This window comes from Bombina bombina, chromosome 1 (genome assembly GCF_027579735.1).
Source record: "Bombina bombina isolate aBomBom1 chromosome 1, aBomBom1.pri, whole genome shotgun sequence".
Taxonomy (NCBI): domain Eukaryota; kingdom Metazoa; phylum Chordata; class Amphibia; order Anura; family Bombinatoridae; genus Bombina; species Bombina bombina.
The window spans coordinates 1,059,316,437-1,059,342,518 of record NC_069499.1 but is presented as its reverse complement, the minus strand read 5'-3'; the positions used below and the strand labels follow the sequence as shown (position 1 = coordinate 1,059,342,518).

The 26,082-nt window shown below is 42.3% G+C and overlaps 1 protein-coding gene across 1 annotated transcript in view; it reads left to right on the top strand.

Moving 5' to 3' along the window:
• Positions 1-26,082, top strand: part of ARFGEF2 (ADP ribosylation factor guanine nucleotide exchange factor 2) — a 471,542-nt gene that overhangs the window by 327,101 nt on the left and 118,359 nt on the right. Inside the window, exons 18-21 of the mRNA XM_053716931.1 lie at positions 11,987-12,138; positions 13,293-13,421; positions 14,717-14,875; positions 24,810-24,957. Of these exons, the coding sequence (XP_053572906.1) occupies positions 11,987-12,138; positions 13,293-13,421; positions 14,717-14,875; positions 24,810-24,957 (588 nt within the window). The remainder of the gene's footprint in view (positions 1-11,986; positions 12,139-13,292; positions 13,422-14,716; positions 14,876-24,809; positions 24,958-26,082) is intronic.

Below are 26,082 nucleotides of genomic sequence, written 5' to 3'. Positions count from 1 at the left end.
CTGTGACACAATTGCAGTGCCAGAGAAATTGTGTAGGCTGGATAAATACTATGCAGTGCCGGTGAGTACTGATGATTTTCCAATACCTAAAAGGCTTACAGAAATTATTAGTAAGGAATGGGATAGGCCCGGTGTGCCCTTTTCCCCACCTCCTATATTTAGAAAAATGTTTCAAATAGATGCCACTACACGGGACTTATGGCAGACTGTCCCTAAGGTGGAGGGAGCAGTTTCTACTTTAGCAAAGCGTACCACTATCCCGGTTGAGGACAGTTGTGCTTTTTCAGATCCAATGGATAAAAAATTAGAGGGTTACCTTAAGAAAATGTTTATTCAACAAGGTTTTATTTTACAGCCCCTTGCATGCATTGCGCCTGTCACTGCTGCGGCCGCATTCTGGTTTGAGGCCCTGGAAGAGGCCATCCATACAGCTCCATTGACTGAAATTGTTGACAAGCTTAGAACTCTTAAGCTAGCTAACTCATTTGTTTCTGATGCCATTGTTCATTTGACTAAACTAACGGCTAAGAATTCCGGATTCGCCATCCAGGCGCGTAGGGCGCTATGGCTCAAATCCTGGTCAGCTGATGTGACTTCAAAGTCTAAATTACTCAACATTCCTTTCAAGGGGCAGACCTTATTCGGGCCTGGTTTGAAAGAAATTATTGCTGACATTACTGGAGGTAAGGGTCATACCCTTCCTCAGGACAGGGCCAAATCAAAGGCCAAACAGTCTAATTTTCGTGCCTTTCGAAATTTCAAGGCAGGTGCAGCATCAACTTCCTCTGCTTCAAAACAAGAGGGATCTTTTGCTCAATCCAAGCAGGCCTGGAAACCTAACCAGTCCTGGAACAAGGGCAAGCAGGCCAGAAAGCCTGCTGCTGCCTCTAAGACAGCATGAAGGAGCGGCCCCCTATCCAACAACGGATCTAGTAGGGGGCAGACTCTCTCTCTTCGCCCAGGCGTGGGCAAGAGATATTCAGGATCCCTGGACGTTGGAGATCATATCTCAGGGATATCTTCTGGACTTCAAAGCTTCTCCTCCACAAGGGAGATTTCACCTTTCAAGATTATCTGCAAACCAGATAAAGAAAGAGGCATTCCTAAGCTGCGTACAAGATCTCCTTGTAATGGGAGTGATCCATCCAGTTCCGCGGACGGAACAAGGACAGGGGTTTTATTAAAATCTGTTTGTGGTTCCCAAAAAAGAGGGAACCTTCAGACCAATTTTGGATTTAAAGACCCTAAACAAATTCCTCAGAGTTCCGTCATTCAAGATGGAAACTATTCGAACCATTTTACCCATGATCCAAGAGGGTCAGTACATGACCACAGTGGACTTAAAGGATGCCTACCTTCACATTCCGATTTCCAAGAATCATCATCAGTTCCTGAGGTTTGCCTTTCTTGACAGGCATTACCAATTTGTAGCTCTTCAATTCGGGTTGGCTACAGCCCCAAGAATTTTTACAAAGGTTCTGGGCTCACTTCTGGCGGTCCTAAGACCGCGAGGCATAGCGGTGGCTCCTTACCTGGACGATATCCTGATACAGGCGTCAAGCAATCAAAATGCCAAATCTCATACAGAGATAATTCTGGCATTCCTGAGTTCGCATGGGTGGAAAGTGAACGAAGAAAAGAGTTCTCTATCTCCTCTCACGAGGGTTTCCTTCCTAGGGACTCTAATAGATTCTGTAGAAATGAAAATTTACCTGACGGAGTCCAGGTTATCAAAACTTCTAAATGCTTGCCGTGTTCTTCACTCCATTCCGCGCCCCACGGTGGCTCAGTGCATGGAAGTAATCGGCTTAATGGTAGCGGCGATGGACATAGTGCCATTCGCGCGCCTGCATCTCAGGCCGGTGCAATTATGCATGCTCAGTCAGTGGAATGGGGATTACACAGATTTGTCCCCTCTACTAAATCTGGATCAGGAAACCAGAGATTCTCTTCTCTGGTGGTTATCTCGGGCCCATCTGTCCAAGGGTATGACCTTTCGCAGACCAGATTGGACAATTGTAACAACAGATGCCAGCCTTCTAGGTTGGGGTGCAGTCTGGAACTCCCTGAAGGCTCAGGGTTCATGGACTCAGGAGGAGAAACTCCTCCCAATAAATATTCTGGAGTTAAGAGCAATATTCAATGCTCTTCTGGCTTGGCCTCAGCTAGCAACACTGAGGTTCATCAGATTTCAGTCGGACAACATCACGACACTGGCTTACATCAACCATCAAGGGGGAACCAGAAGTTCCCTAGCGATGTCAGAAGTCTCCAAGATAATTCGCTGGGCAGAGACTCACTCTTGCCACCTGTCAGCGATCCATATCCCAGGTGTAGAGAACTGGGAGGCGGATTTTCTAAGTCGTCAGACTTTTCATCCGGGGGAATGGGAACTCCATCCGGAGGTGTTTGCTCAATTGGTTCTCCGTTGGGGCAAACCAGAATTGGATCTCATGGCGTCTCGCCAGAACGCCAAGCTTCCTTGTTACGGATCCAGGTCCAGGGACCCAAGCGGCACTGATAGATGCTCTAGCAGCGCCTTGGTTCTTCAACCTGGCTTATGTGTTTCCACCGTTTCCTCTGCTCCCTCGTCTGATTGCCAAGATCAAACAGGAAAGAGCATCGGTGATATTGATAGCGCCTGCGTGGCCACGCAGGACCTGGTATGCAGACCTAGTGGACATGTCATCCTTTCCACCATGGACTCTGCCTCTGAGACAAGAGATCAAGAGATTGTTGTTCCATCATTATGTCCTAATCCTTCTTCAAAGAAGGAACGTCTTTTGCATAATCTAGACGTAGTCCGTGCCTTGAAGTTTTACTTACAGGCTACTAAAGATTTTTGCCAAACATCTAACCTGTTTGTTGTTTACTCTGGACAGAGGAGAGGTCAGAAGGCCTCGGCAACCTCTCTTTCTTTTTGGCTTCGGAGTATAATCCGTTTAGCCTATGAGACTGCTGGACAGCAGCCTCCTGAAAGGATTACAGCTCATTCTACTAGAGCTGTGGCTTCCACCTGGGCCTTTAAAAATGAGGCCTCTGTTGAACAGATTTGCAAGGCTGCAACTTGGTCTTCCCTTTTTCCAAATTTTACAAATTTGATACTTTTGCTTCTTCGGAGGCTGTTTTTGGGAGAAAGGTTCTACAGGCAGTGGTTCCTTCCGTTTAAGTTCCTGCCTTGTCCCTCCCATCATCCGTGTACTTTAGCTTTGGTATTGGTATCCCACAAGTAATGGATGATCCGTGGACTGGATACACTTAACAAGAGAAAACATAATTTATGCTTACCTGATAAATTTATTTCTCTTGTAGTGTATCCAGTCCACGGCCCGCCCTGTCCTTTTCAGGCAGTTCTAAATTTTAATTAAACTACAGTCACCACTGCACCCTATGGTTTCTCCTTTCTCGCTTGTTTCGGTCGAATGACTGGATATGGCAGTGAGGGGAGGAGCTATATAGCAGCTCTGCTGTGGGTGATCCTCTTGCAACTTCCTGTTGGGAAGGAGAATATCCCACAAGTAATGGATGATCCGTGGACTGGATACACTACAAGAGAAATAAATTTATCAGGTAAGCATAAATTATGTTTTCCTACTTCCCTTCCCCTCCCAGTAGTTCTTTGCTCGCAAAGGGCAGGGAGAGAGAGGTGTTAGAAGATTTATTTATACCCTCAGTGGATAGTTTCCAAAAGAGAAGGTGGGGTTCTACTTGAAGCTGCCACAACATTCTTCTCAGTGAAAATCTGGTGCCGCTGGGAAGTTCCCAAGCCTCCTTCCATGATGGCCAGATGATGTACTCCTCAAAAGATATCCTAGCTCTGTTAGTTATAGCACTGGGTCAACTGCAAGTATACTACAAGGGTAAAGTATATTGTACATATCTGCTTAATGGTAATCTGTATTTTATGACAACTAATAATGCATGAGACTTAGTAAGTCTGGTTCAGGCATGGTTTAATCAAGACTCATAGACTCGGAGATGGCGAAAGTCTTTTTAACAGATCAGCGTAAAGTGAAACATTTTCCATAGGCATGAGTTTTCATCGTCCAACACGCAAGATAATCACTATAAATGGCAGTCTGTTGGCATGGGGCGCAGTAAGGGACCACTAAGGACCCAAAGGGTTTGGTCTCCTCAGGAGACTTCCTTACCCATCAATATTCTAGAGCTCAGAGCAATTTTCAATGTTTTGCAAGCTTGGCCCATTCTATGTTCAGTCCCATTTATTAGATACTAATTAGACAATGTGATGACAGTAGCGTATATAAATCATCAGGTGGTAACAAGGAGCTCCTTAGCCATACCGGAGGTTTCTCACAGTCTATTTTGTGCAGAAGGTATCAGTGTGATATCAACCATAAATATCCCAGCAATGGACTGGGAGGCGGATTATTTGAGTCGTCATACTCTTCATTCGGGGTGTTCAACCATGTCATGACTAGGCGGGGTATGACAGACATTGATCACGTGACTTCTCGACTGAATCACAAGCTTCCGAGGCATAGCTCGAGGTCAAGAGACGTTAAAGAAGATTTGATAGATTCCTTGAACCAATCCATGGCAGTTGATCTCGTTTACCGCTTTCCTCTGATTGTACTTTTTATGCTAGTTGTAGCACACCTCAAAGAGGATAATTTTCAGTGTGTTCTCATAGCTCCAGCGTGGACTCCTAGGATGTGGTACGTGGATCTGGTGAGGATGTCCATGGCGACTCCTTGGTGTCTACCTCTGAGGTCTGATCTATCTTTGGATCCATTCTTTTTTTAACGAAACCTTCAATCTTCCTAACTGCATGGAAATTGAACGGTTGATTATTGCTCAGAGAGGTTTATGATACACTTATTCAAGCTCGTAAACCTGTTACTAGAAAGATTTTGAAGGTTTATCTTTCTTGGTGTTCCTGGCATTCTGTGTGAATTCCAAGGAGTTGTCAGTTTTTTCAGGATGGTCTTGATAAGGGAATTGCAACAAGTTCTTTAAAGGGTCAAATTTTGTCTCTATCGGTTCTGTTACACATAAAGTTTGCTTAATTACCTGACATTCAGTCCTTTGTTAAGGGTTCTGAGCAGAATCAGGCCAGTGATCAAAGCTTCAACTCCCCTGTGGAGTTTAACTTTGGTTTTGGAACATCCTCCTTTTGAACTTATGCACAATTTGGATTTAAATTTACTTTTTTGGAAGGTACTTTTCTTCATAAACGGGGAGAGCCCACAGCTGCATTCATTTCTTTTGGGAAATACTGAAACTGGCCACCAGGAGGAGACAGTCACCCCAGCCAAAGGCTTAAATTCCTCCCCCACTTACCTCATCCCCAGTCATTCTTTGCCTTTCGTCACAGGAGGTTGGCAGAGAAGTGTCGGAAGATTTAAGATAGTCTCTTATGGAGGGTAGTATTCTTTGAAATAGGACTGGAGTTTTAAGTAATCCTGTCAGCCTCTCAGTGAGAGCATGGATGAAAGTTAGAGTCCGGAGATGCAGGGAGAGTCTTTCTGAGCAACCATCCCGACTCATGTTAACAGCTCCTTAGCAATCAGCGTTTAGTTTCACTGCCTGCTTTCTTCACAAGTCCATGTCAGAAGCAAAGCTACTATCTGTCACACTTGAAGGGCCGTGTTCCTGTTTCACGGCGTAGATTCTGGTAAGATTGTTTAATTTTACTTAAATTTGATGATGTGAATGTAATGTAAACAAAGACGTCAGGGTCTCAGTGGGACTACTTTATCTTATGAAATCATGGGTTAATATCTCCTGAAGGGGGTTATTGAACGGAGGGGGCTTTAATCATGTTTGTATTGTGAATCTGTCTGCTAATGTGTAGTGTAAATTGGGCTTGTGGCTATATCGGAACATAACAGCCTTTTTGTCAGGCTGCCCGGCCCTGGTGGCCTTGGCGCTTTTTTTTTTCAGGCCTACACAGTGTACCTTGTGACTAGGCGTGGTCACGTTCTGTTCTCCATTTCCATATTCCTGACCGTGTGGCGACGGCGAGAATCTGTTCGCTAGTTGTTTGGGTCATAGGAGGTGGTGAGTGCCCCAGCCATTGGGAGAGGTGTAAGGTGCCATTTTTATTTTTTTTCTATCCATAGTTATTTAGGGTAATCCATGCCCATCAGTTATGTTCCGAATGCCGCTTTAGAGTGCTGTCTTCTCCCGGAACAGGGAACTTAGAGTCCGCCGAGCCATCTGCCCCTGGGGATCTCATATCCCGTGAGGTGCGTCCCCTAGAACCTTCCTTGGCTACGCAAGCAGGTGTCCCTAATGCCGTTACCCCTTTTCCGGAAGGTGACTTGTTTCCTCCAGAGGTTACGGCACGGTTCCGCATGGCCATATCTATGGCGTTGGCGCATTTACATCTTCCAGAGGGGAGGTGTTTCTAAGATACTGTCCGTGTTCTGCTAACCAGGGCTAGTCGGGCGTGGGATTGTCTGGGTCAGGTCTGCCATCTGGGGAAGCGGTTTCCTCTGAAGCTTCAGGGGTCTAACCTTCGGGGCCGTGGTCTTCACTTGCCCCGGCGGAAGTAAGTCTTGCTATTCGTTATAGACTGGCGCGCCTTCGTGTCCTGCTGCATCATGTTTTGATGGTGCCGGAGGATCACAGTACTAATAGGTTGGGGGATCCGCGGTCTTCTGTTCCAGACGGCAAGCTGGGTTAGACGTGTGGGGATGCAGTTAATCTCCTTTTCCATCTAAAGAGGAGGAGAGTCCACGGCTTCATTCATTACTTTTGGGAATAAAGAACCTGGCCACCAGGAGGAGGCAAAGACACCCCAGCCAAAGGCTTAAATACCTCCCCCACTCCCCTAATCCCCCAGTCATCCTTTGCCTTTCGTCACAGGAGGATGGCAGAGAAGTGCCGAAGATTCGTAGTAGTCTCTTATGGAGGGTAGTACTCTTTGAAATGGGACTGGAATTTTAAGTAGTCCTGTCAGCCTATCTGTGAGAGCATGGATGAAAGTTAGAGTCCGGAGATGCAGGGAGAGTCTTTCTGTGAAACCATCCCGACTCATATTAACAGCTCCACAAGCAATCAGCGTTTGACGAGTTTCGCTGCCTGCTTTCTGCACTCAAGTCCATGTCAGAAGCGTTGCTTCTACCTGTCACCCTTGAAGGGCCGTGTTCCTGTTCCACGGCATAGATTCTGGTAAGATCGTTTCATTTTTTTATGCATAATAATAACACAGAAGACAGGGTCACAGTGTGGCGCCTTTTATCTTATGGATTCAAGGGTTAATATTCCTGGTAAGGGGTTTATTGAACGGGGGGGGGTTATACATGATATTGTTTATTGTGTGATTGCTGCATTATGTGCGAGATGAGGTTCTGGCAATGGTGGAACTTTCAGGTTGACTTCCGGGATTATTTGCGTGTACTCCACTTCCTCTGTTGATCAGCGGTGCAGGAGACAAAGCGGTTTCTGTAGTCCGGGTCAAAGGAGGTGTTGAGTGCCCCGGCCATTGGAGGTATAAAGGTGTCTTTTTATTACGTTTATCTAGTCCATAATAAAAGTGCAAGCTATGGAGGAATTCTTTCATTTGGATCGCCAATATGCAAATTATTCACCTGAAGGCAAAGGTTTTGGGATTCTCTGTTTTAACTTGCAGGGCTCTGTGGCTAAAGTCTTGGTCTGTGGACATGACCTCTAAGTCGAGGCTGTTATCTCTGCCTTTTCAAGGAAAGATTCTTTGTTTGTTTTTAGTTTTTTTTAATAATATTTATTAGGTTCATTTACAGGTCAAGCATGAAAATAAGGCAAGGGAGCTTTCCTACCACAGGATAAGAAGGCTAAACCTAAAGCATCTACTTTTCGTCCCTTTTGTGCGGACAAGGCCCAGCGCCAGCAGCCAAGGGAACTTGGAAGTCTAGAAAAACAGGGGGGAGAGTTGCACACTAATTAATATAATCAATTAAGCACAGGTGCTACCTAGAAAAAGTACATATAAAGCAACATAGAAAAGGAAGTAGAAACTCCACAATGAGGAATTTCCAAAAGTCTAGGCAAATCCAGCACAACTGTATCAGTAAAAAATACACAAGAGATTCGATATGTCAAAATTGCAAAAGGTACACTTTAATGAATAAAACAAACACACAAATCACATTCATACAGAGAATCCCAGAATAGTATGTGTAAATCACACTGGCCGTGAAACATCTGGTGCACCAGGGAATAGCAAACAATAATCAGTCCATTGTAAACTGCTGTCAGACATAAAGTCAATGGAATATGTGTTACCCAAAGTGCCTGGAGACCAGGCAAGCTCAGTCTTGGAACAAGTCCAAGCAGAACAAGAAGCACACCAAGACAAAATCGTCATGAAGGGGCGGCCCTCGACCAGTCTCCGGACCTAGTTAGGGGGCAGATTGTCTCTCTTCTCCAAAGTCTAGTTGCATGACGTTCAGGACCCTTGGGTTCTGGAGGTTGTTGCCCAGGGTTACAGGATGGGATTCAGGTTAGTATCAAATTCCAGAGAAGAAATGTTTCCCAACAGAAAAATTATAACAGACATGAGCTTCCAAAAGAAATAAAACACATCCTACAGGATCAAAGAGAAAGAAGGCAGCACCCGCAGGTGGACACCCAAGAAGAATGGGTACACTAACAGGACACGCCAATCAGAGACTTAATTCCTTCAAAGCTCAGAACTGGAATAAGATACCCCAACAAAAAAAAAAGGAAATTGGAGACGATAACATAAATTATGCTTACCTGATAATTTAATTTCCATAGTGGGGAGGAGAGTCCACTGCTTCATTCATTACTTTTGGGAATAAAGAACCTGGCACCAGGAGGAGACAAAGACACCCCAGCCAAAGCCTTAAATACCTTCCCCACTCCCCTCATCCCCCAGTCATTCTGCCGAGGGAACAAGGAACAGTAAGAGAAATATCAGGGTGAAAAAAAGGTGCCAGAAGAACGAATAAAAAAAGAATGTAAGGCTGCCCACAGAAAAAACAGGCGGGGAGCTGTGGACTCTCCCCGTTCAGAAAAAAAGAAAATTATCAGGTAAGCATAATTTTAAGTTTTTCTTCTTAAAACGGGGAGAGAGTGCACAGCTGCATTAATTATTTTTGAGAAATCAATACCCAAGCTTATAGAGGAGAAATATTAGGGTATAAAAGGTGCCAGAAGATCAATTAAATTTAGGTCCACCCACCAAAGTTACTGTCAGCCTCTCAGTGAGAGCATGGATGAAAGTTAGAGTCCGGAGATGCAGGGAGAGTTTTCCTGCGAACCCATCCCGACTCATATTAACAACTCCTTGTTAATCAGCGTTGACGAGTTTCACTGCCTACCTTTCATCACTCTAGTCCATGTCAGAAGCGAGGCTACTATCTGTCACACTTGAAGGGCCCTTTTCCTCTTTCATGGCGTAGATTCTGGTAAGATCGTTTCATTTTATTTTGATATGTGAATGTAATGTTAACGGAACAAGGTAGGGTCCCAGTGGGACTCTTTTTATCTTAATGAGGAATCATGGGTTAATATCTCCTGAGGGGGGTTATTGAACAGGGGGGACTTTAATCATGTTTATGTGGTTCTATCTGCTAATGTGTAGCTATACCTAGGCTCTCGGCCTTTCGGAACATAACGGCCTTATATCAGTGACGCAATCTCTCAAGATTGCGCGCCCTTTTAGTGACTGGTGCGGTTACGTTGTTTCTCACTCCCATATGCTGACTGTGTGCGACAGAGAGAGTCTGGCTCGTGAGTTGTCTGGTTCACAGGATGTGGGGGGTGCCCCAGCCATTGGGAGTGTAAAAAGGGTGCCAGTTTTTGTAATCCTAAAATTATGGAGGATTCTGCTATGTTAGACACGGATGTCTCCGATACGGAGAATGTGTCTTGTGATCAATATGAAATGGCCCGTGTAATCAGTGCCCATCAGTTATGTTTCGATTGCCGTTCTAGAGTACTCTCTTCTCCCGAATCAGGGAGCTTAGAGTGCGTTGAGCCATCCGCCTCCGAGGTTTCCATGTCTGTGAGGCGCGTGCCTCAGATCCTTTCTCGACTACGCAAGCAGGTGTCCCTATGGCCTTTACTCCTCCGGAGGGTGGCTTGTTTCCTCCAGAGGTTCCTGCACAGTTCCGCATGGCCATTTCTTTGGCGTTGACTCATATCTCCCAAATGAAATGTTTCTAAGATGCTTTGTTAACTAGGGTCCATCGGGCATGCGATCGCCTTATTCAGTTCGGCCTTCTGGGGAAGTGTTGGCCTCTGAGGCTTCAGGGGCCCCATCCTCTGGGTCAGGGTCCTTTGAAGGTCTGGCGGGGGATGATTTTGCTTTCCGTTATAGGCTGGCACGTCTTCATGTTCTTTTAAGACATGTTTTGGCAATGTTGGAGGATCTCAGTCTGAGCAGGCCGAGGGATCCGAGGCTTTAGATGCTGGATGGCAAATTGGATGACGTTTGGGGATGAAGCCAATCTCCTTAATGTCTCCGTTTTATTTTTTCTTTGTTTCGGTTCCAGTTCTGAGCTTCACTGGGAGCTAGCATACAATAAGTGCGCGCATTTCCACCATCTGTCACTGATTGGATCTAAGATTCCGGCAGCTCTCACATAGCAAGTGAGTCATTCAGGCGAGGACGCCGAAGAACAAGTGAGTAAATGCAATACGCTCGATCTGACAGTGTAAAAGTGTCTGTTGTAACACTACTATCGACTTCGGAGACAAAAGAACTTTTTAACCACTGTGAGTAATAAATAACTTTGTATCCACTTATTCACAATATGAGAACTCTGATCCCATTGGGAATACACGTATAACCCTGCACTATATGCATCTCTGTGTCCATCTGTTCTTATATGAATCTCAACTCCTACTAAGGGATTAATCTGTTGACGTTTGAATCTTACTGAGTAACGAGGTTGTGGACTTCAACTCTAGTGTCCTCCCTTCAACAGTATCACACCACAAATATTATTATTGTCTTTATTGAGTATTGAATAGACAGCGATATTATTTGTATCATTTGTATGTATCCTGTTATTGCTAGCCGCTACTAGCCGCTTTTTGACTCTAGAACCTGCACAGCAGAGTCAGGCAGTGATTATTGGTTAAACATCAAGCCTGTAATATGATATGTAGGCTCCGTATTGAGACACCGGTGTCACAGTTTTTTTTATGTGTCCAGATATTTTGATCTGTTTCTTTTAGGAATTTTTAATTGTTTTCATTCATATTTTAATTGTGTTTATTCATATTTAATGAATTCAAATCTTTTACATTTGAATATATCTTTGTCGTACTAATTGGGATATTGTGTGAACCTCCAATAAGATAACCACTAATATTATCGGTTTCTTTTGGTTGCCACAATAAATTTAGCTTCTGCATTTTTATAGTTATATACAACTTATTAAATACACTTAAAATTGTTCTCTTAAACAGTCAGCCTTTGGCGCCACTAACTATCATCACCTTTTTTCACCCTGATATTTCTTCTACTGTTCCTTGTTCCCTTGGCAGAATGATTGGGGGATGAGTGGAGTGGGGGAGGTATTTAAGCCTTTGGCTGGGGTGTGTTTTCCTCCTCCTGGTGGCCAGGTTCTTTATTTCCCAAAAGTAATGAATGCAGCTGTGGACTCTTCCCGTCAGAAGAAAAGAAAATTATCAGGTTAGCATAATTTTTTTTTAAAAAAATTGCACAAAAACTGTCCCTGTGAGGCTAAATGTTTTTTCACGTTTTTGCTTGCAAACTTAAGATCATCAGGCCCATAGTTTTTATTCCGTTTACCAATCTGTTTTAAATATCAGAACTTCCTTTAACTTATTTTTAAGTTGTTTAATGTTTATTAGAGCAAGATATTTGCCACAATAATATTTGCTTGTGTTTGTTACTTTTTTATTTATTCACAACTTTTTTTTTTTTCAAAAGTAGAGACTCCTATTTCATTAAGAAGGTAGTAAAATATTTGAATGTATCCTTAAAGTCTTCAGTCCTCTGAATTCATCTTGTAAATATTCCATCATTTTTTTTCCTCAGGTGTTCCTACTGAAAAGCAAAGACGATTATTGTACAACATGGAAATGGAACAAATGGCTAAAACAGCAAAAGCCCTTATGGAAGCTGTAAGTCATGCTAAAGCGCCATTTACTAGTGCAACCCATCTGGATCATGTGAGACCCATGTTTAAGGTGAGTCCTAGATCATGGCTTTGTTATCCTGCCCTCATCTCCCAGCATGCTAGCATTTCAGTCTTTAGTATTGAATTGTTATTTGGCTTTTTATTGAGCCACAATGAAAATCATGTTTTCATGTGTAAGTGTATTTAAAGGGACACTTACTGAGAACTAACATTTAGTTTGGCCTAATAATTCTGTTAATCTTTTATAATGATGCTTTCCTATTTAAATGTGTTTTGCTACCTTATATGTATTCGTATTTATTTTGCATACCTAGGGTTGTTTTTACATCAGTCACATAAATTGAAAATATTTGTGTGGGCAACAAAAAAAGTTAAATGGGCATTACTAAGCTTTTGTTAAAGAATTTTATTTTTAGAACAAATTACCCTTTTTACTCTTTGATTAACCTCTCCAAAATGGTTAAGCCTGGTGAAATGTACTGGTTACTAGATATATGTTTATGCTACTTTTGAGTGACTCACTAGCCATTTCTTCCTTATAAGCTGCTTTCATCTGCATGTGTGTCTTCAACTTGTGCAGGGGCTGAACACGTTTAAAAGATAAATTCTCTTTAAGGGGACAGTAAAGTGCAAATTACAATGTCATGCCCTATCTGAATCATAAAAGTTTAAACAACTTTCCCATTTACTTTTACCATCAAATTTGCTTTGTTCTCTTGGTATTCTTAGTTGAAAGCTAAACCTAGGTAGGCTCATATGCTAATTTAAGTCTTTGAAGGCCACCTCTTATCTGCATGCATTTGACAGCTAGAGGGCGTTAGTTAATGTGTGCCATATTGATAACATTGTGCTCACGCCCATGGAGTTATTTAGGAGTCAGCACTGATTGCCTGAAATGCAAGTCTGTCAAAGGGGGCAGTCTGCAGAGGCGTAGATACAAGATAATCAAAGAGGTAAAAAGTATATTAAAAGTGTTTATTATGCAAAACTGGGGAATGGTAAATAAAGGTATTATTTATCTTTTTAAACAATATTATTTTTGGTGTTTACTGTCCCTTTAATAATAGAGTTTTTAATCTTTACACTAGAATGCCTCTTTAACACCTTTTTATATTTAATTTATCCAATAAAGATTTTATCAAGTGCCAGCTGAATTAATTTATATATTTTTTTCTCATTTATATATTTTTTTCTCATTTATAGCTAATTTGGACTCCACTACTAGCTGCCTATAGCATTGGTCTTCAGGACTGTGATGACAATGATGTTGCCAACCTATGTTTAGAAGGAATACGGTGTGCAATCCGCATAGCCAGCATTTTTGGCATGCAGGTCAGTGCCCTTTGTCCTGTTTGTTCCAGTGTGTGTAATAGGAATAAACTATTTCAGTGGTGTTGCTGCAAACATGATTTTTTTTTTTTCTCAAGAAAAAAAGATGGCGGGAGGGAGTGGGAGTGGAGCTACACTACAGAAAAAAAGGAGAGTCATGGTAGGGGAACCCTACACTAGAGATCACAGGGAGGTGGGAGATACTGCTACACTACAGAAAAAAAATAAATTATAAATTAGGATGGTGGACACAATGGGGAGGGTTGGAGGATTAGAGAGCTGTTTTGGTGGGAACAGCGATGTGTTAAGGTAAGGGGGGATCCTACATTGCAGAAAATCAATAGAAAAAAAACACTAAAACTTCCTACTGGCAGACTGTCTGCCAGTACCTACGATGAAGGTCTGGAGTGTGGGGGGAAGAGAGCTGTTTGGAGGGGATCAGGGAGGTGGGAAGTGTCAGGTGGGAGGGTAATTCCTGCATTAAAATAATGTTACCCTTACCACCTAACTAATTAACCCCTTAACTGCTGGAAATTTCAGAAGTGTGGTGTGCAGTTGCAATTAGCAGTCTTCTAATTGCCAAAAACTAAATGCAAAGCCATGTATGTCTGCTATTTCTGGACAAAAGGGACCCCAGGGAACCTTTTACAACCATTTGTCTTATGACGTCAGTAGTCATGTGTAAATTATTTCAATGAAAAACCCAAAGTTTCTGAAAAAGTTAACAATTTTTTTTTATATGATTGCATTTTGCGGCAAAACTGTGGCATGAAATATACCAAAACGGGCCTAGATCAATACCTTGTGTTGTCCACTAATAAATATATATATATATATATATATATATATATATATATATATATATATATATATATATTTAGTTTTGATAGGTAAATAAAATAACAAGCTCTGTTTCTGTTTAAATAGAGTGATTGCAAAAATCTAAATGGTATTTTGGGCAAGTTTTTCTCTGTAATTCCCGGTAGCGAAGGGATTAAAGGTAATACGGTTAAAATCCTATCTTTCTGTCCTTGACACTCTATTCGCATTCCATTTCTTAAAATTCCCTGTTATGCGTCCCTTGTTAAGTGAGGTTATTCAGTGTCTCTCTTTAACCAATTAAGGCCTAGTTTCTATTGGGGTGATAACGTTTGGCAACTGCTGTAAAGAAAAAAAGTTCCAAACATTACCATCTCCAATGTAAACTAGGCCTACGTTTGGGGGAAAAAACTAATTTAATTAGTTTAATGTGGACTAACATTTTTTTCTAATTACTGGTTCTTTTTGTTTTGATTTAGCTTGAAAGAGATGCATATGTCCAAGCTCTTGCACGGTTCTCATTGCTAACAGCCAGCTCCAGCATTACAGAAATGAAGCAGAAAAACATAGACACCATCAAAACCCTCATAACAGTGGCTCACACAGATGGAAATTACCTTGGAAGTTCATGGCATGAGGTATATTTTATCCATTGAAGTTTCAGTGATTCTAATATTTTATATATTTTGGTGTGGTTTAGTTTCTAAGTGAGTAGAGCAGCAGTATATAGTAGCCTATTAATAGCCTATTTCATTATTAAGATTATATACATTTGGCAATGGTCATAAAGAAAGATATTTGTTAACACACCTAAAGAAAGTTTGCTACGCTTCATATAGTTCTTAATAGAGCTACATCTATAAAATCATAATAATTGGTGAACAATGTATAGCTTTTCTTCCCTACAATATAATATAAAAAATAAAATGATCGGCACACCTGGATCTGTTTTTAAAGATGGATGCGCCATACCATTAATATAGTAACTCAGTCTCACTAAACGTCTTTACAGAAGTTTCAGGCCTCCTTTTCCGCAAAATACAGTGTTTACGTATCTCTTACAAATACCAAAAACTATTTTGAGCTGAATGTTGCCAAAGCCCTACTGGAGCCATGTATATATAGATAAACACTGTAACTCAACAACCTTTTCAAGACTAGTTTTCACCTACTACTAAACTGCAGATAGGACATTGATACAAGTATATTGTTATTGTTTTGTGGGTGTGTAATATATGTACACATGTACAAGGAACATTTGAAAATAGAAGTGAATTTAAAAGTGTCTTAAAATTACATACTCTGTCTAAATCATGGAGTTTGGCTATTTAAAAATAATTGCAGTAAAAAGATGTTTGTTTCTCCAACATAGGTGTGTCCGGTCCACGGCGTCATCCTTACTTGTGGGATATTCTCTTCCCCAACAGGAAATGGCAAAGAGCCCAGCAAAGCTGGTCACATGATCCCTCCTAGGCTCCGCCTACCCCAGTCATTCTCTTTGCCGTTGTACAGGCAACATCTCCACGGAGATGGCTTAGAGTTTTTTAGTGTTTAACTGTAGTTTTTATTATTCAATCAAGAGTTTGTTATTTTGAAATAGTGCTGGTATGTACTATTTACTCAGAAACAGAAAAGAGATGAAGATTTCTGTTTGTATGAGGAAAATGATTTTAGCAACCGTAACTAAAATCCATGGCTGTTCCACACAGGACTGTTGAGAGCAATTAACTTCAGTTGGGGGAACAGTGTGCAGTCTCTTGCTGCTTGAGGTATGACACATTCTAACAAGACGATGTAATGCTGGAAGCTGTCATTTTCCCTATGGGATCCGGTAAGCCATGTTTATTACGATTGTAAATAAGGGCTTCACAAGGGCTTATTAAGACTTTAGACTTTTCTGGGCTAAATCGATTCATTATTAACACATATTTAGCCTTGAGGAATCATTTTATCTGGGTATTTTGATATAATAATATCGGCAGGCACTGTATTAGACACCTTATTTCTTAGGGGCTTTCCCAAAGCATAAGCAGAGCCTCATTTTCGCGCCGGTGTGGCGCACTTGTTTTTTGAGAGGCATGGCATGCAGTCGCATGTGAGAGGAGCTCTGATACTTAGAAAAGACTTTCTGAAGGCGTCATTTGGTATCGTATTCCCCTTTGGGTTTGGTTGGGTCTCAGCAAAGCAGATACCAGGGACTGTAAAGGGGTTAAAGTTTTAAAACGGCTCCGGTTCCGTTATTTTAAGGGTTAAAGCTTCCAAATTTGGTGTGCAATACTTTTAAGGCTTTAAGACACTGTGGTGAAAATTTGGTGAATTTTGAACAATTCCTTCATGTTTTTTCGCAATTGCAGTAATAAAGTGTGTTCAGTTTAAAATTTAAAGTGACAGTAACGGTTTTATTTTAAAACGTTTTTTGTACTTTCTTATCAAGTTTATGCCTGTTTAACATGTCTGAACTACCAGATAGACTGTGTTCTGAATGTGGGGAAGCCAGAATTCCTATTCATTTAAATAAATGTGATTTATGTGATAATGACAATGATGCCCAAGATGATTCCTCAAGTGAGGGGAGTAAGCATGGTACTGCATCATTCCCTCCTTCGTCTACACGAGTCTTGCCCACTCAGGAGGCCCCTAGTACATCTAGCGCGCCAATACTCCTTACTATGCAACAATTAACGGCTGTAATGGATAATTCTGTCAAAAACATTTTAGCCAAAATGAACCCTTGTCAGCGTAAGCGTGGCTGCTCTGTTTTAGTTACTGAAGAGCATGACGACGCTGATATTAATATCTCTGAAGGGCCCCTAACCCAATCTGAGGGGGCCAGGGAGGTTTTGTCTGAGGGAGAAATTACTGATTCAGGGAACATTTCTCAACAGGCTGAACCTGATGTGATTGCATTTAAATTTAAGTTGGAACATCTCCGCATTTTGCTTAAGGAGGTATTATCCACTCTGGATGATTGTGAAAAGTTGGTCATCCCAGAGAAACTATGTAAAATGGACAAGTTCCTAGAGGTGCCGGGGCTCCCAGAAGCTTTTCCTATACCCAAGCGGGTAGCGGACATTGTTAATAAAGAATGGGAAAGGCCCGGTATTCCTTTCGTCCCTCCCCCCATATTTAAAAAATTGTTTCCTATGATCGACCCCAGAAAGGACTTATGGCAGACAGTCCCCAAGGTCGAGGGAGCGGTTTCTACTTTAAACAAACGCACCACTATACCCATAGAGGATAGTTGTGCTTTCAAAGATCCTATGGATAAAAAATTAGAAGGTTTGCTTAAAAAGATGTTTGTTCAGCAGGGTTACCTTCTACAACCAATTTCATGCATTGTCCCTGTCACTACAGCCGCATGTTTCTGGTTTGATGAACTGATAAAGGCGCTCGATAGTGATTCTCCTCCTTATGAGGAGATTATGGACAGAATCAATGCTCTCAAATTGGCTAATTCTTTCACCCTAGACGCCACTTTGCAATTGGCTAGGTTAGCGGCTAAGAATTCTGGGTTTGCTATTGTGGCGCGCAGAGCGCTTTGGTTGAAATCTTGGTCGGCTGATGCGTCTTCCAAGAACAAGCTACTAAACATTCCTTTCAAGGGGAAAACGCTGTTTGGCCCTGACTTGAAAGAGATTATCTCTGATATCACTGGGGGTAAGGGCCACGCCCTTCCTCAGGATCGGCCTTTCAAGGCAAAAAATAGACCTAATTTTCGTCCCTTTCGTAAAAACGGACCAGCCCAAAGTGCTACGTCCTCTAAGCAAGAGGGTAATACTTCTCAAGCCAAGCCAGCTTGGAGACCAATGCAAGGCTGGAACAAGGGAAAGCAGGCCAAGAAACCTGCCACTGCTACCAAGACAGCATGAAATATTGGCCCCCGATCCGGGACCGGATCTGGTGGGGGGCAGACTCTCTCTCTTCGCTCAGGCTTGGGCAAGAGATGTTCTGGATCCTTGGGCGCTAGAAATAGTCTCCCAGGGTTATCTTCTGGAATTCAAGGGACTTCCCCCAAGGGGGAGGTTCCACAGGTCTCAGTTGTCTTCAGACCACATAAAAAGACAGGCGTTCTTACATTGTGTAGAAGACCTGTTAAAAATGGGAGTGATTCATCCTGTTCCATTAAGAGAACAAGGGATGGGGTTCTACTCCAATCTGTTCATAGTTCCCAAAAAAGAGGGAACGTTCAGACCAATCTTAGATCTCAAGATCTTAAACAAGTTTCTCAAGGTTCCATCGTTCAAGATGGAAACCATTCGAACTATTCTTCCTTCCATCCAGGAAGGTCAATTCATGACCACGGTGGATTTAAAGGATGCGTATCTACATATTCCTATCCACAAGGAACATCATCGGTTCCTAAGGTTCGCATTCCTGGACAAACATTACCAGTTCGTGGCGCTTCCTTTCGGATTAGCCACTGCTCCAAGGATTTTCACAAAGGTACTAGGGTCCCTTCTAGCGGTGCTAAGACCAAGGGGCATTGCAGTAGTACCTTACCTGGACGACATTCTGATTCAAGCGTCGTCCCTTCCTCAAGCAAAGGCTCACACGGACATCGTCCTGGCCTTTCTCAGATCTCACGGCTGGAAAGTGAACGTGGAAAAGAGTTCTCTATCCCCGTCAACAAGGGTTCCCTTCTTGGGAACAATTATAGACTCCTTAGAAATGAGGATTTTTCTAACAGAGGCCAGAAAAACAAAACTTCTAGACTCTTGTCGGATACTTCATTCCGTTCCTCTTCCTTCCATAGCTCAGTGCATGGAAGTGATCGGGTTGATGGTAGCGGCAATGGACATAGTTCCTTTTGCGCGCATTCATCTAAGACCATTACAACTGTGCATGCTCAGTCAGTGGAATGGGGACTATACAGACTTGTCTCCAAAGATACAAGTAAATCAGAGGTCCAGAGACTCACTCCGTTGGTGGCTGTCCCTGGACAACCTGTCACAAGGGATGACATTCCGCAGACCAGAGTGGGTCATTGTCACGACCGACGCCAGTCTGATGGGCTGGGGCGCGGTCTGGGGATCCCTGAAAGCTCAGGGTCTTTGGTCTCGGGAAGAATCTCTTCTACCGATAAATATTCTGGAACTGAGAGCGATATTCAATGCTCTCAAGGCTTGGCCTCAGCTAGCGAGGACCAAGTTCATACGGTTTCAATCAGACAACATGACGACTGTTGCGTACATCAACCATCAGGGGGGAACAAGGAGTTCCCTAGCGATGGAAGAAGTGACCAAAATCATTCTATGGGCGGAGTCTCACTCCTGCCACCTGTCTGCTATCCACATCCCAGGAGTGGAAAATTGGGAAGCGGATTTTCTGAGTCGTCAGACATTGCATCCGGGGGAGTGGGAACTCCATCCGGAAATCTTTGCCCAAGTCACTCAGCTGTGGGGCATTCCAGACATGGATCTAATGGCCTCTCGTCAGAACTTCAAAGTTCCTTGCTACGGGTCCAGATCCAGGGATCCCAAGGCGGCTCTAGTGGATGCACTAGTAGCACCTTGGACCTTCAAACTAGCTTATGTGTTCCCGCCGTTTCCTCTCATCCCCAGGCTGGTAGCCAGGATCAATCAGGAGAGGGCGTCGGTGATCTTGATAGCTCCTGCGTGGCCACGCAGGACTTGGTATGCAGATCTGGTGAATATGTCATCGGCTCCACCTTGGAAGCTACCTTTGAGACGAGACCTTCTTGTTCAGGGTCCGTTCGAACATCCGAATCTGGTTTCACTCCAGCTGACTGCTTGGAGATTGAACGCTTGATTTTATCGAAGCGAGGATTCTCAGATTCTGTTATCGATACTCTTGTTCAGGCCAGAAAGCCTGTAACTAGAAAGATTTACCACAAGATTTGGAAAAAATATATCTGTTGGTGTGAATCTAAAGGATTCCCTTGGGACAAGGTTAAGATTCCTAGGATTCTATCCTTCCTTCAAGAAGGATTGGAAAAAGGATTATCTGCAAGTTCCCTGAAGGGACAGATTTCCGCCTTGTCGGTGTTACTTCACAAAAAGCTGGCAGCTGTGCCAGATATTCAAGCCTTTGTTCAGGCTCTGGTTAGAATCAAGCCTGTTTACAAACCTTTGACTCCTCCTTGGAGTCTCAATTTAGTTCTTTCAGTTCTTCAGGGGGTTCCGTTTGAACCCCTGCATTCCGTTGATATTAAATTATTATCTTGGAAAGTTTTGTTTTTGGTTGCAATTTCTTCTGCTAGAAGAGTTTCAGAATTATCTGCTCTGCAGTGTTCTCCTCCTTATCTGGTGTTCCATGCAGATAAGGTGGTTTTGCGTACTAAACCTGGTTTTCTTCCGAAAGTTGTTTCTAACAAAAACATTAACCAGGAGATTATCGTACCTTCTCTGTGTCCGAAACCAGTTTCAAAGAAGGAACGTTTGTTGCACAATTTGGATGTTGTTCGCGCTCTAAAATTCTATTTAGATGCTACAAAGGATTTTAGACAAACATCTTCCTTGTTTGTTGTTTATTCCGGTAAAAGGAGAGGTCAAAAAGCAACTTCTACCTCTCTCTCTTTTTGGATTAAAAGCATCATCAGATTGGCTTACGAGACTGCCGGACGGCAGCCTCCCGAAAGAATCACAGCTCATTCCACTAGGGCTGTGGCTTCCACATGGGCCTTCAAGAACGAGGCTTCTGTTGATCAGATATGTAGGGCAGCGACTTGGTCTTCACTGCACACTTTTACCAAATTTTACAAGTTTGATACTTTTGCTTCTTCTGAGGCTATTTTTGGGAGAAAGGTTTTGCAAGCCGTGGTGCCTTCCATTTAGGTGACCTGATTTGCTCCCTCCCTTCATCCGTGTCCTAAAGCTTTGGTATTGGTTCCCACAAGTAAGGATGACGCCGTGGACCGGACACACCAATGTTGGAGAAAACAGAATTTATGTTTACCTGATAAATTACTTTCTCCAACGGTGTGTCCGGTCCACGGCCCGCCCTGGTTTTTTTAATCAGGTCTGATATTTTATTTTCTTTAACTACAGTCACCACGGTACCATATGGTTTCTCCTATGCAAATATTCCTCCTTAACGTCGGTCGAATGACTGGGGTAGGCGGAGCCTAGGAGGGATCATGTGACCAGCTTTGCTGGGCTCTTTGCCATTTCCTGTTGGGGAAGAGAATATCCCACAAGTAAGGATGACGCCGTGGACCGGACACACCGTTGGAGAAAGTAATTTATCAGGTAAACATAAATTCTGTTTTTAAAAACATTAACGGCGAGATTACGAGTCTTGCGTTAGCCTTAAAAAGCAGCGTTGAGAGGTCCCAACGCTGCTTTTTTCCTAACGCTGGTATTACGAGTCTTGCAGGTACAGGTGTACCGCTCACTTTTTTGGCCAGACTCTTTAATACCACAAATCCACTTATGTAAATTGTGTATCCTATATTTTCAATGGGAATTGCCTAACGCCGGTATTACGAGTCTTCAAAAAAGTGAGCGGTACAGCCTCTCCTGTCAAGACTGGTACCGCATTTAAAAGTCAGTAGTTAAGAATTTTATGGGCTAACGCCGTAGCAGAAAACTCTTAACTAAAGTGCTAAAAAAGTACACTAACACCCATAAACTACCTATTAACCCCTAAACCGCCACCCTCCCGCATCACAAACACTACTTAAATTTTATTAATCCCTAATCTGCCGTCCCTAACATCGCTGACACCTACCTACATTTATTAACCACTAATCTGCCACCCCCAACGTCGCTGCAACTGTATTAAATGTATTAACCCCTAAGCCTAACCCTAATACCCCCTAACTTAAATATAATTTAAATAAATCTAAATAAAATAACTAACATTAATTAAATAATTCCTATTTAAAACTAAATACTTACCTGTAAAATAAACCCTAAGATAGCTACAATTTAACTAATAGTTACATTGTAGCTAGCTTAGGGTTTATTTTTATTTTACAGGCAACTTTGTATTTATTTTAACTAGGTACAATAGTTATTAAATAGTTATTAACTATTTAATAACTACCTAGCTAAAATAAATAATACAAATTTACCTGTAAAATAAATCCTAACCTAAGTTACAATTACACCTAACACTACACTATAATTAAATTAATTATCTAAACTAAATACAATTAAATACAATTTAAAAAAATTATCTAAAGTACGAAAAAAAATAAACACTAAATTACAGAAAATAATAAAATAATTACAAGTTTTTTAAACTAATTACACCTAATCTAATCCCCCTAATAAAATAAAAAAGCCCCCCAAAATAATAAAAAGCCCTACCCTATACTAAATTACAAATAGCCCTTAAAAGGGCCTTTTGCGGGGCATTGTCCCAAAGTAATCAGCTCTATTACCTGTAAAAAAAAAAAGTACAATACCCCCCCACATTAAAACCCACCACCCACACACCCAACCCTACTCTAAAACCCACCCAATCCCCCCTTAATAAAACCTAACACTAACCCCTTGAAGATCACCCTACCTTGAGAAGTCTTCACCCAGCCGGGCCGAAGTCCTCAACGAAGCCGGGCGAAGTGGTCCTCCAGACAGGCAGAAGTCTTCATCGAAGCCTGCCAGAAGAGGTCCTCCAGACGGGCAGAAGTCTTCATCCAGGCGGCATGTTCTATCTTCATCCATCCGGCGCGGAGCAGCTCCATCTTCAAGACATCCGACGCGGAGCATCCTCTTCCAACGAAGTCCAACTGAAGATTGAAGGTTCCTCTAAATGACGTCATCCAAGATGGCATACCTTCAATTCCGATTGGCAGATAGCATTCCATCAGCCAATCGGCCAATAGGATTGAGCTGGCATTCTATTGGCTGATTGGATCAGCTAATAGAATGCGAGCTGAATCTATTTGGCTGATTGCATCAGCCAATAGGATTTTTTCTACCTTAATTCCTATTGGCTGATAGAATTCTATCAGCCAATCGGAATTGAAGGGACACCATCTTGGATGACGTCATTTAAAGGAACCTTCATTCTTCAGTTGGACTAAGTTGGAAGAGGATGCTCCGCGTCGGATGTATGAAGAAGATGCCGCCTGGATGAAGACTTCTGCCCGTCTGGAGGACCTCTTCTTGACGGCTTCGATGAAGACTTCTGCCTGTCTGGAGGACCACTTCGCCCGGTTTCGTTGAGGACTCCGGCCCGGCTGGGTGAAGACTTCTCAAGGTAGGGTGATCTTCAAGGGGTTAGTATTAGGTTTTATTAAGGGGGGATTGGGTGGGTTTTCGAGTAGGGTTGGGTGTGTCGGTGGTGGGTTTTAATGTTGGGGGGGTATTGTACTTTTTTTTTTTACAGGTAATAGAGCTGATTACTTTGGGGCAATGCCCCGCAAAAGGCCCTTTTAAGGGCTATTTGTAATTTAGTATAGGGTAGAGCTTTTTATTATTTTGGGGGGCTTTTTTATTTTATTAGGGGGATTAGATGTAATTGTAACGGAGGTTAGGATTTATTTTACAGGTAAATTTTGTATTTAGTTATTAAATAGTTAATAACTATTTTATAACTATTCTACCTAGTTAAAATAAATACAAAGTTGCCTGTAAAATAAAAATAAATCCTAAGCTAGCTACAATGTAACTATTAGTTATATTGTAGCTAGCTTAGGGTTTATTTTATAGGTAAGTACAGTATTTAGTTTTAAATAGGAATAATTTAATTAATGTTAGTAATTTTATTTAGATTTATTAAAATTATATTTAAGTTAGGGGGGTGTTAGGGTTAGACTTAGGTTTAGGGGTTAATAACTTTAATATAGTGGCGGCGACTTTGTGGGCGGCAGATTAGGGGTTAATAAGTGTACGGTAGGTTGCAGCTACATTGGGGGTGGCAGATTAGGGGTTAATAAATATACTGTAGGGTTCGGCGATGTTGGGGGCAGCAGATTAGGGGTTCATAACTATAATGTAGGTGGCGGCTGTATCCGGAGCGGCAGATTAGGGGTTAATAATGTTATGCAGGTGGCGGCGATGTCGGGGGCGGCAGATTAGGGGTTAATAAGTGTAATATTAGGGGTGTTTAGACTCTGGGTTCATGTTAGGGTGTTAGGTGTAGACATTAAATGTGTTTCCCCATAGGAATCAATGGGGCTGCGTTAGGAGCTTTACGCTGCTTTTTTTAAGGTGTTAGGTTTTTTTTCAGCCGGCTCTCCCCATTGATTTCTATGGGGAAATCGTGCACGAGTACATTTTACCTGCTTACTGCTAACATAAGCAGCGCTGGTATTGAGGTGAGATGTGGAGCTAAATTTTGCTCTACGCTCACTTTTTTGCGGCTAACGCCGGGTTTCTAAAAACCCGTAATACCAGCGTTGTCTGTGGTTAGCGGTGAGGGAAAACACTGCATTAGCACCGCACAGCCTTACCGACAAAACTCGTAATCTAGGCGTAAGACTTTGATTAGATATACTATAGCAACACAACAGAAATGTAAAAGGTTTTTACTGCCCCTTTAAAAAATATTTCCCAACATAAAACCTGTTACCTGACAACACTTCTTTTTTAAAAAAATCAGTAATAAGAGAATTGCTCAGGGGGCTGAATAAAGTTAACATGTTTTCTATTTTTGTCATAGATCCTGAAATGCATCAGCCAACTTGAACTTGCACAGCTAATTGGAACAGGTGTTAAAACTCGCTACATTTCCGGAGCTGTACGTGATAGAGATGGAAGTATGAAGAATTACTTACCTGGTGGAGAGGAATTCATGGGGATAGGATTAGGTGAGAGCTTATATTGCGAGACGTGTTTCTCAGACTTGTATATGCTCTCTTTGTCTCTCTGACTTACGTTTACTCTCTCTGTGGACTGACTGGTTTTATTTGTATACAAAAGATTGATTTTATTTAATTCCCCTGTTGGAAAGTCATTTAGCCACTATATTGCCTTTTTTTTTTGTCTTATCCATATGGGCTATAGTGGAGTATAATCCAAAAAGTGATCCATCTGTAACCTCTCATTTTGCTTTGTACCCATAATACAGCTAGATTACATAACCTGCTTCTCTGGGCATGGCTAATAGACATGGGCATAAGTTTGTATTCCATATTTGATTTACAAACAGACTATTAATATGGCCACAGGCTATTTTTGGCACCAGATTTATTTATGTGAAAGTGCAACACTCAAAGATCTGGACTTGCGCATATCTTTGTGTGGGTCACATTCACATGAATAAATCTGGCGTCAAAAATAGCTGTGACAATAAAAAATGTGACAATAAAAAAATTCAGAGGAGAATTGCCTGGTATTTCGGGGCTGGACTGACCTTACTTGGCGGGATCAGACTGATATACTTCAGGAAAGTTTTCTTCTGTGAAAAGCACACTGGTCTAAAAGAGGCTGCTTCCGGGTGGTAAATCGCCATAGAACAAGCCACTGAGCTGTTGTTCGTTCCTGGTAGAGCGCTTCTCTCTTTGTATGCAAATTATTATGACCCTGGGGAAGTCTCCCTATGGGTGATGGGGGAAACCAGACGTGGACTCCTTGCCCAGTGTGCTTAGAGGAATGTGGCTGCACCTCACTGACGAGGCCCATAGAAGGCCGAAACGATCGTCTGGGGTTGTCATGTTCCTTGTTCAGAGGAGAATTGCCTGGTATTTCGGGGCTGGACTGACCTTACTTGGCGGGATCAGACTGATATACTTCAGGAAAGTTTTCTTCTGTGAAAAGCACACTGGTCTAAAAGAGGCTGCTTCCGGGTGGTAAATCGCCATAGAACAAGCCACTGAGCTGTTGTTCGTTCCTGGTAGAGCGCTTCTCTCTTTGTATGCAAATTATTATGACCCTGGGGAAGTCTCCCTATGGGTGATGGGGGAAACCAGACGTGGACTCCTTGCCCAGTGTGC